Consider the following 11,111-nt stretch of genomic DNA (forward strand, 5'->3'; position numbering starts at 1 on the left):
CATTGTGAATACAAAATATATAATTTTAAAGGGAAGGCTTTGAAGCCAGATTTAGCGGATTTTGCTGTTTAGTTTTCCTCAACCTGTGTTTTGTTTCTCTCTCCTCTCCCTGTTAGATGGTGAGGCTGCTTCTCTCCAGAGGAGCCAACATTAATGCCTTTGACAAGAAGGATCGCCGAGCAATCCACTGGGCTGCTTACATGGGTGATGAGTTTACCACATCATTTACATTCTGACTAATGTCCTTTATACCAATGAATGAATGAATGAATGGACTGTGTGTTAGTCTCACAGCTCAGCTGTATGAGCCACGTCTAGTGTGTTATTATGTCAGAATCATGTACTAAGTAGGTTGATTAGATGTTTTCAGTTGTACTAACATGATGTAGGTGTTGCTTATGGTGCTGTGTACCACTGTAAACTAATCTATCTCTCCCTCTCTCTGCCTATCTCTCTGTGTTTGTATCTCTGTTTCTCTCTTAACCCCCTTACTATCTCCCTCCCCTTCTCTCTCTCTCTCTCTCTCTCTCTCTCTCTCTCTCTCTCTCTCTCTCTCTCTCTCTCTCTCTATTTATCCCTCCCCCTCTCTCTCTACCATAGGGCACATTGAGGTGGTGAAACTGCTGGCCTCTCATGGATCAGAGGTGTCCTGTAAAGACAAGAAGGCCTACACCCCTCTCCACTCTGCAGCCTCCAGTGGAATGATCAGTGTGGTCAAGTACCTCCTGGACCTTGGAGTGGATGTGAGTCAACACGCATTCAAATGTGTAGTCACTGTTCAATTACAACTCAATGAAAATACAGAGCTCTAGTGGGTTGGCGAATGATTTCCTTTCAAGTAATGAAGAGATGGAGGTTGGAGCCAGTGTTTTGGGCCAGGGGGTTTTCAGAACCAAGTGACCTGATCAGGAATGTATTGTTTTGTCCCCCCCCCCCCCCCTCTCTCTCTCCACTCTTTTCCCTCCCTTGCTCCCTCCAGATAAATGAGCCCAATGGTTACGGTAACACCCCCCTCCACGTGGCATGCTACAACGGGCAGGACGTGGTGGTGAATGAGCTGATCGAGTGCGGCGCCAACGTGAACCAGGTGAACGAGAAGGGTTTCGCCCCACTCCACTTCACGGCCGCCTCGCGCCATGGGGCGCTCTGCTTGGAGCTGCTGGTGGGCAACGGGGCCCTCGTCAACATCAAGGTGAGGAGACCGGATGACCAACACTGTGTCTGAACTAAATAACACCCTATTCCCTATGTAGTGCACTACTTTTGACCAGGGGCCCATAGAGCAAGGAGCCGTGGTGACACTGGCTGTGTCCCAAATGGCACCCTGTTCCCTTTATAAGTACACTACTTTGGTTCAAAAAGTAGTTCACTATGAAGAGAATAGGGTGCCATTTGGGACGCACACACTGACGCAGCACATGGCTTAGTATTTGGCCCTGGTCTACATTCAAATACCAATGGAATAGGCCTAACAATGCAAACTAAATGCAATCAAGCGCTCCTCCAATACGTGTTTGATTTTGCCTGTGGTCAGCAGCACAGACTGCCGTGTGAACCATCTTTGTCTTTCTATCTGCAGAGTAAAGATGGAAAGACCCCCCTCCACATGACGGCCATCCACGGACGCTTCTCCAGATCTCAAGCCATCATCCAGAATGGTGAGTCGCTGTGAATGCTCTCAACTGAATATATATGAACCAGTAGGCTCTTCAGCATTGTCTTTTGTCTTCAAACCATGATTCACTGGCACAGAGCAATGTTACTTGCAATGTGGTTGAACATGAAGCTTCATGAGGCCTCTAGGGTCAAGTGGTTGACGTGTGTGTGTGTCTGTGTGTGTGTCTGTGTGTGTGTGTGTGTGTGTGTCTGTGTGTGTGTGTCTGTGTGTGTGTGTGTTCTGTAGGTGCTGAGATCGACTGTGAAGAAAATAATGGAAACACACCCCTGCACATCTCTGCTCGCTACGGCCACGAGTTACTCATCAATACACTCATCACGAACGGAGCTGACACAGCCAAGTGAGAACACACACACACACAGTTTCCAGCAATAATGCAACATGCATCTGCAATTCTGTCATTGACCGAATAGCCGCTTGGAGACTATGCTCAACACATTGTGGTGTGTGGGGGGTTGAAAGACAGGGCATTGCAGCATGCTGATGTGTTGATCTGCTGTGGGGTTTAATGAGGACTGTGATGTGGTGCTGTTTCCAATCTTAGCTGAATCAACTGTAAGTCGCTCTGGATAAGAGTGTCTGCTTAAAGTCTAAAATGTAAAAATGTGTTGCAGGCGAGGCGTCCATGGGATGTTCCCCCTCCACCTGGCTGCTCTCAGTGGGTTCTCTGACTGCTGTCGGAAGCTCCTCTCATCAGGCTTTGATATAGACACCCCTGACGACTTTGGAAGGACCTGTTTACATGCTGCAGCAGCTGTTGGGTGAGTGGACTGGTCCAGGCTTTACACCAAGGAATATTTAGTTCATGAACTGGAAAGCCACCAGAAAGAACAAACACATATTCACACTCTTACATTTCACATTGTTTAGCAGTATAAAAAAATCGTTTAGATCATTAGTGCGGTATCATTTCTGTATAATGTGGTTCCATGCCATGGTGGTATTGACTTGCGCTCTGGTCTAAATTGTCTTTATATCTTCTTGAAAGAGAAGAGAAACCTGCAAACTGCTCTTGCTAGTATCACTTTTTATTATTGCTTTTATTAGCATTATAAAAACAGTGATACTAGCAAGAGCAGTGTACGGGTTTCTCTTTTCTTTAAGGTTCTCATTGTTACCATCCACCTGATAGCTCAGATGTGAAAGGGCCTTTCTGAACTTGATATCTTGTTACCATCCACCTGATAGCTCAGATGAACGAGAGCCTTTCTGAACTTGATATCTTGTTACCATCCACCTGATAGCTCAGATGTACGAGAGCCTTTCTGAACTTGATATCTTGTTACCATCCACCTGATAGCTCAGATGAACGAGAGCCTTTCTGAACTTGATATCTTGTTACCATCCACCTGATAGCTCAGATGTACGAGAGCCTTTCTGAACTTGATATCTTGTTACCATCCACCTGATAGCTCAGATGAACGAGAGCCTTTCTGAACTTGATATCTTGTTATCATCCACCTGATAGCTCAGATGTACGAGAGCCTTTCTGAACTTGATATTTTGTTACCATTCACCTGATAGCTCAGATGTACGAGAGCCTTTCTGAACTTGATATCTTGTTACCATCCACCTGATAGCTCAGATGTACGAGAGCCTTTCTGAACTTGATATCTTGTTACCAGGAACCTGGACTGTCTGAATCTGCTGCTCAACACAGGGGCAGACTTCAACAGAAAGGACAGCTTCGGAAGGTCTGTCTGTGGCATCAAATAACTTTCATATGTGATCTTTATGATAATGGGGAATATAGTATAGGGGCATATAGGAATTATTATGGGAAATATTGGGCGGCAGGTAGCCTAGCGGTTAAGAGCGTTGGGTCAGTAACCGAAAGGTTGCTGGTTCAAATCCCCTAGCTGACTAGGTGAAAAATGTGTCTATGTGCACTGCAGCAAGGCACTTAACCCTAATTGCTCCTGTAAGTCGCACTGGATAAGAGTGTCTGCTAAATGACGTAAATGTAAAATGTAAATGTTATACAGCTCCAATAAGCTGTTTCTGTTGTTGATGTTGAATGGTTTCTGTGCGTTCTTCTAGGAGTCCTCTGCATTATGCGGCAGCCAATTGTAACTACCAGTGTCTGTTTGCCTTGGTGGGGTCTGGGGCCAGTGTGAACGATCTGGATAAAAGGGGTTGCACCCCGCTCCACTACGCTGCTGCCTCCGACACAGACGGAAAGTACGTCTCACACCTCTCTTACTGTTGTGTGTGTTGTGGTGCCATGACCTTTCACTGTAGTCTGGAGAGTATGTTGTGGTGCCATGACCTTTCACATTTCACTGTAGTCTGGAGAGTATGTTGTGGTGCCATGACCTTTCACATTTCACTGTAGTCTGGAGAGTATGTTGTGGTGCCATGACCTTTCACATTTCACTGTAGTCTGGAGAGTATGTTGTGGTGCCATGACCTTTCACATTTCACTGTAGTCTGGAGAGTATGTTGTGGTGCCATGACCTTTCACATTTCACTGTAGTCTGGAGAGTATGTTGTGGTGCCATGACCTTTCACATTTCACTGTAGTCTGGAGAGTATGTTGTGGTGCCATGACCTTTCACATTTCACTGTAGTCTGGAGAGTATGTTGTGGTGCCATGACCTTTCACATTTCACTGTAGTCTGGAGAGTATGTTGTGGTGCCATGACCTTTCACATTTCACTGTAGTCTGGAGAGTATGTTGTGGTACCATGACCTTTCACATTTCACTGTAGTCTGGAGAGTATGTTGTGGTGCCATGACCTTTCACATTTCACTGTAGTCTGGAGAGTATGTTGTGGTGCCATGACCTTTCACATTTCACTGTAGTCTGGAGAGTATGTTGTGGTGCCATGACCTTTCACATTTCACTGTAGTCTAGAGTATGTTGTTGGTCGTGTTTGAATACATACTAGTGTTAAATCTGCAGTGTGAAAGCTTGGCCACGTCTCCTTTGGGAAAGTGTCTCTGCTTGCTTATCTGTCTGTCTTGATGTTGGTATAATGATTATTGAACTCTTGACCTCTGACCTCTAGGTGTCTGGAATATTTGCTGCGAAACGACGCTAACCCAGGGATCAGGGACAATCAGGGCTACAACGCAGTCCATTACGCGTCTGCGTACGGACACCGCCTCTGTCTGGAGCTGGTGAGTCAGAACCACAGGGGACTAGACGCCCTGCATTCACAGACCATTTTGTCTGCGTCCCAAATGGCTGTAGGGCCCATAGGGCTCTGGTCAAAAGTAATGCACTATATAGGGAATAGGGTGCCATTTGGGACAGACGTTGATATTCAGTAGGTTTTAAGGTGTGGTTGCATGTTTGTCGTGGCCGCATCGTCACTCTTGATGTTCTTTTTCCAGATTGCAAGTGAAACACCTTTAGATGTGGTAAGTACCAGTTGGTTACTTTTCCTCACACTAGCTTGTTTAAGATACGAATGCAACACCCCAGTATGTCTGCAGGGGCTGGTCACTGAGATTTACAACATGAAACATGCTACTAGACTAACCTTCAAAGTAAATATGTTACAAGTCTAAACTGGCCCGTCCTTGTCTTTCCCCAGCTAATGGAAACCTCAGGGACAGACATCCTGAACGACTCTGATGTCAGAGCTCCCATCAGCCCCCTACACTTAGCTGTGAGTAAAGCCTACCTGCTCCTGTAGGGGTCTCGCCACATGACAAATGGCACCCTATTCCCTATTTAGTGCACTACTTTTGACCAGAGCCTTATGGGCCCAGATCAAAAGTACTGCACTACATGGGAAATAGGGTGCTATCTGGGATGCAGGCATGGTGTTGTTTTTCCACGAAAAGTTGATTGTCCAGACACTCACACACCATGTTCCTATCTGTTCCTGATTAGTGTAAAATACATGCATATTTTGACACGGTGATGATGAGGATGATTTCCTTATTTTGCCATTTGAGTTAATCAACCTCCAACAGAGGAGAAGTAGAGTGTTTCTAAATCTCACGCTTGGCAGGGACCTTCGATGTTGATGCTGGGCGGGAGAAAAAATGGGCACCCGATTTGAGAGACACTGGTCTACTTTAGGGGTCTAGGACTGTTTCTGTTCAGGCATACCACTGGTCTACTATAGGACATTGATTATATTAAGAGTGTATTTCTGTTCAGGCATACCACTGGTCTACTATAGGACATTGATTATATTAGGAGTGTATATCTGTTCAGGCATACCACTGGTCTACTATAGGACATTGATTATATTAGGAGTGTATATCTGTTCTGGCATACCACTGGTCTACTATAGGACATTGATTATATTAGGAGTGTATATCTGTTCAGGCATACCACTGGTCTACTATAGGACATTGATTATATTAAGAGTGTATATCTGTTCAGGCATACCACTGGTCTACTATAGGACATTGATTATATTAGGAGTGTATATCTGTTCTGGCATACCACTGGTCTACTATAGGACATTGATTATATTAGGAGTGTATATCTGTTCTGGCATACCACTGGTCTACTATAGGACATTGATTATATTAGGAGTGTATTTCTGTTCAGGCATACCACTGGTCTACTATAGGACATTGATTATATTAGGAGTGTATATCTGTTCAGGCATACCACTGGTCTACTATAGGACATTGATTATATTAAGAGTGTATATCTGTTCAGGCGTACCACTGGTCTACTATAGGACATTGATTATATTAGGAGTGTATTTCTGTTCAGGCGTACCACTGGTCTACTATAGGACATTGATTATATTAGGAGTGTATATCTGTTCAGGCATACCACTGGTCTACTATAGGACATTGATTATATTAGGAGTGTATTTCTGTTCAGGCATACCACTGGACTTTGCTTCAGACTGTGTGTTTGTTTCCATTCAGGCGTACCACGGCCACCACCATGCTATGGAGGTCCTGGTTCAGTCTCTGCTGGATCTAGACGTGAGGAACAGCCAGGGGCGCACCCCTCTGGACCTGGCTGCCTTTAAAGGCCATGTGGAGTGTGTTGACGTCCTCATCAACCAGGGAGCCTCCATCCTGGTTAAAGACTTCACCCTGAAGAGGACCCCCATCCACGCTGCAGGTACGCATAGGATATCACGTAAGACCTAGAGATTCTGTAATTCAAAAGTTTTCCTTACCAAGATGGACATTTGTTTGGTCATGTTGCTAGGACGCCAATGTCCACTCTAGGGATATTATATAGCATAGTGTGAAAATGCCCACTACACACTGATCTAAGGTCATTTTTTGTCATTATTGCTGAGGATCTGGGGAGGGTAAGCTGATCCTAGATCAGTGCACAGGGGGACTTCTATCCAGAGCCAGGTACACAGCTAGCAGGTGACAGGCTTCGAGGGCCTCAGCCCCAAAATGTTTTATTATCTGCTGTGTTAACATCATGAGGATGTCATCTACCAATACCACTGTTCTAGAAATCTGTCTGTTCATGTGAAGGTAATAGTCGTCCAGCAATCAGCTCATATCCTCTCTGTTTAGCCTCCTCTAGCTACCAACGGTCAATCATCTCACATTCTTATATCCTCTCTGTTTATCCTCCTCTAGCTACCAACGGTCAATCATCTCACATTCTTATATCCTCTCTGTTTATCCTCCTCTAGCTACCAACGGTCATTCGGAGTGTTTGCGTTTGCTGATTGGAAATGCTGACCTCCAGAGTGCAGTGGACGTTCAAGACGGGAATGGACAGTAAGTCAATTGGGTTTTGGATACAATTCCTGAAATAAAGAGATTTTGACACTAGTTCTACGTCCCAAATGGCACCCTATGCCCTACTTGGTGCACTACTTTAAACCAGAACCCTATGGGCTCGGGTCAAAAGTAGTGTACCATATAGGGAATAGGTTGCCATTTGGGACTCAGCCTGGTTATTACCAGTTTGTAATATGACCTTGTTGTCTTGTGTATCAGAACCCCTCTGATGCTGTCAGTGCTGAGCGGACACACAGACTGTGTGTACTCACTACTCAACAAGGGAGCCAGCGTAGAAGCCAAAGACAAGTGGGGCAGAACAGCGCTACACAGAGGGGTGAGGAGGAGAGCTGGCTGTATACGCTCACACACAGAAAGAGACGGGGAGGCTCAAATATACATATTATCTTCAGAAAAGTAGTTGTCCATGGGTAGTGGTGTATTCATCCCTGTAGGGGGACCTGCCTCCAGACATCATTTGTAATAATTGATGATTCATTATTATATCATTGATTATTAGTTATTCAAATCCATTCTTGTCTCCCTGCCCTTCCTCCCAGGCGTTGACGGGTCATGAGGAGTGTGTGGAGGCCCTGCTGCAGCACAGCGCCAGCTTCCTGGTTCGGGACTGTAAGGGGCGGACCCCTGTCCACCTGGCGGCGGAATCCGGACACATCGGGGTGCTGGGGGGACTCCTACACGCCGCCCAGTCAGTGGAGACCCTCCCCGTCATCACAGACAACCAGGGCTACACGCCACTACACTGGGCCTGCTACAACGGTACGTACTGGACTAACGGAACACTAGATATTTTCTGATTTTCTCTCTTCAGCACCGTAAACATGTCCCTGAATTAGGCAGGCCATACAACTAGGGGTGTAACTATTCGATTTGTATCACGATTCGTGGTTGTCGATACGATTCAAGGACGATATTGGTTCATTTAGAACGATACGATCCGAAACGATTCAGTGACTTGAAATCGATTCAGTAACCTTTTAGCCAAAAATTCAACCAGTGTGACTGAAATAAATACCTGGATACTGGACAGTGCAGGTGAAGTTTCCTAGATTCCTGTTTCTTGTAAGGACCGCAATGGTGGCTTGATAATTTCTCGCTCGTCGGCTTCTCCTCTGTCGTCCGCCATGCTATGTTTTGTTGTCTTTGCGCCTTTGCGCTGCTGCTGGCGTGGGGCGATGACGTCACGGATAGGCAGACTGAATCGAGTAATGTTTAAAGCCTTTATCATTAAAAGTGCTAAGAAAAAACATCCATATAAAGTCTGACGTGCTTAAATCCAATGGGTTATTTCCTAGAATCGATACAATCGATTTATTACATTTTAAAACGATGTTAGAGTGATATATGTTGTCCAAAAGGCCAACTCACCGAGCACAGATCGATGTAGTTGGATCATAGGAATATAAATCGATACATCGATGTAGTAGATGGATCGTTACACCCCTACATACAACGGTACGTACTGACTAACTGGACTGTAGCTCTGTTCTCTCCTCCATGAAGTGTACACTCATTCACTCCCTCTTGTGGCTTGAAAAGCATTCGATTGGTGTGGACGGAGCCATGTGGGGGAATGAACAAGACTACAACAGAATTAGGGGTTATGACTCTCAGTGGAGGACCTTACACTGAAACAGGACTTTGTCATAGCATATGTCACCGAGGGCAACTCGTTCAGCCCCCTCCACTGTGCTGTGATCAATGACAACGAGGGGGCTGCAGAGATGCTGATTGACACTCTGGGGCCGGCCATTGTCAACGCCACTGACACCAAGAACCGGTAACTACAGCACATGACAAAGTCCTTTTCTTCTGGAGAATAATGTTGTCTTGGGAATAAAATGACCTCTGGGGTTGGATGAGGGATTGTAGATTACTTTTAATACATCTATTAGTGATTTTATATTTCTATGGTATAAACAGGGTTAATTGAACAAACTTGTTTATAACAGTCCTACATGATATCGGTGAAATAAGTTTCCTCTCTCTCCAGGACCCCCCTGCATGCGGCGGCTTTCACGGACCACGTGGAGTGTCTTCAGCTGCTGCTAGGCCACAACGCCCAGGTCAACTCCCCCGATGCCTCCGGGAAGACCTCCCTCATGATGGCTGCTGAGAACGGACAAACCAACGCTGTCGGTACGCAGCCCCCTCTCCTCCGCTTTGCCTCGCCCAGCCGGCTTAAGTTCAACATGTCTGTTTTACATTTTAATAAGTCGCTTCATTTCCTAATTGAGTTTCTTTATGTTTCTCTGTCTGTGTCAGAGCTGTTGGTGAGCAGTGCCAAAGCAGAGCTCACCCTGCAGGATGCAGTCAAGAACACTGCTCTTCATCTGGCCTGCAGTAAGGTGAGCATCCCCACATGAAGATGACGTTCATCTGAACAGTTGGCTCTCTCTGGTTGAAATTTTGGTCTGACATGTTTGACTCTGGTTTTTAAAGGGGCATGAAACCAGTGCTTTGTTGATATTGGAGAAGATTACAGACAGGAACCTCATCAACTCGACTAACGCAGCCTTACAGACGTACGTATGGTTCAGCTGTATTAATTGGGCCAGAAGAATTAGAAGAAGTGCACTATATAGGGAATAGTCTGGCATTTGGGAGGTATCCTCATTTGCTGCTGGCTAATCTGACGGTACTTTCTCCTCAGGCCGTTACACGTTGCAGCCAGAAATGGTCTGACGGTGGTGGTTCAGGAGCTACTAGTGAAGGGTGCTAGCGTGCTAGCAGTCGATGACAATGGTAAGATCCATAACGCTAACACCGTTTTCTTCTGTACTTCTCTTCTCAATGTGTCCTTAAATGTTTCTCTCTAGTCCACTGCTTGGTTATTGTCTTAACTTTGTATCTCCTAGCCTGCTGTTATTTCATGTTTTTCACCAAAAGTGTTATAGTAAACGGTGATGCTCCTGAAGTGACCCTCTGCTGTTCTGTTTGAACCCCTCAGGTTACACGCCTGCCTTGGCCTGCGCCCCCAACAAAGACGTGGCGGACTGCCTGGCGCTGATCCTGGCCACCATGATGCCCGTGTCCCCCTGCAACCCGGCGCCCAGCCTGTCCTTCAGTGCCATTAACCACTACACCACCAGCCCCTCCAAGAGTGTGACCTTCGACAGCCTGCCCGTGCTGCGCAGCGAGCACAGCTCCTACTGCAGCTTCAACAACATCGGCCACCGCGACCACGATGGAGGCTTCTACAAGGATGAGGAACTCAACGACTCAGACTCAGAGACATACTGAGGGGGGTGGTGGTCGCTGCCCAGGAGGGGAGCCAAGGGTAGGCGGATGGACAGTGAAGTGGGGCAGAGGCCACAAACAAATCCACACATACACACCGTGTCTTAAATCACCACAGCCAGCTTTGGGAGGGCACGAGCCGAGACAGTCCGCACAGGAGCCTTAAGAGTCCTGCAGATGGAGAGAGAGAAATGGAGGGAGGGAGGGAGAGGGGGAGGCACAACAGGCTGGCTGGCCACACTCATCCTCTCGTACCACCAGGTGTCCTTCCAGCAGATACTGGACTTCAGAGGAACTGCTGCTGCTATACCCCACCTTTACCTTTACCCACAAAGGTCCTAAACGGTAGAAACTGTCCAGCCAACAGACAGACGGACACCTTATGACGGCAATAACCTGTAGTCCAAGGGGATAGTAGCACTTCACTGAGTGAAAAACAGACATGGACCAAAAGATGTGGAAGAAGCCTTTTCAAAACCTGTTTTGACAGTAG

General features: G+C 46.3%; 1 protein-coding gene across 1 annotated transcript; it reads left to right on the forward strand.

Annotated features, from left to right (window-relative positions):
- Positions 1–116: 116 nt before the first annotated feature.
- Positions 117–10,751, forward strand: LOC311116938 (serine/threonine-protein phosphatase 6 regulatory ankyrin repeat subunit A-like; the record flags this gene model as incomplete). Its single annotated transcript, XM_084191952.1, has 21 exons — positions 117–204; positions 601–743; positions 980–1,192; positions 1,580–1,658; positions 1,904–2,018; positions 2,293–2,439; positions 3,304–3,372; positions 3,719–3,859; positions 4,690–4,801; positions 5,018–5,044; positions 5,221–5,295; positions 6,527–6,728; positions 7,267–7,354; positions 7,577–7,694; positions 7,918–8,137; positions 8,993–9,158; positions 9,372–9,517; positions 9,644–9,726; positions 9,821–9,903; positions 10,032–10,123; positions 10,329–10,751. 21 exons carry the CDS (start codon positions 117–119, stop codon positions 10,619–10,621), a joined length of 2,700 nt encoding a protein of 899 aa, XP_084048078.1. The 3' UTR covers positions 10,622–10,751.
- Between the last annotated feature and the right edge of the window lie 360 nt (positions 10,752–11,111).

This window comes from Coregonus lavaretus (assembly GCF_964263955.1).
Source record: "Coregonus lavaretus genome assembly, contig: HAP1_SCAFFOLD_1309, whole genome shotgun sequence".
Lineage (NCBI taxonomy): Eukaryota > Metazoa > Chordata > Actinopteri > Salmoniformes > Salmonidae > Coregonus > Coregonus lavaretus.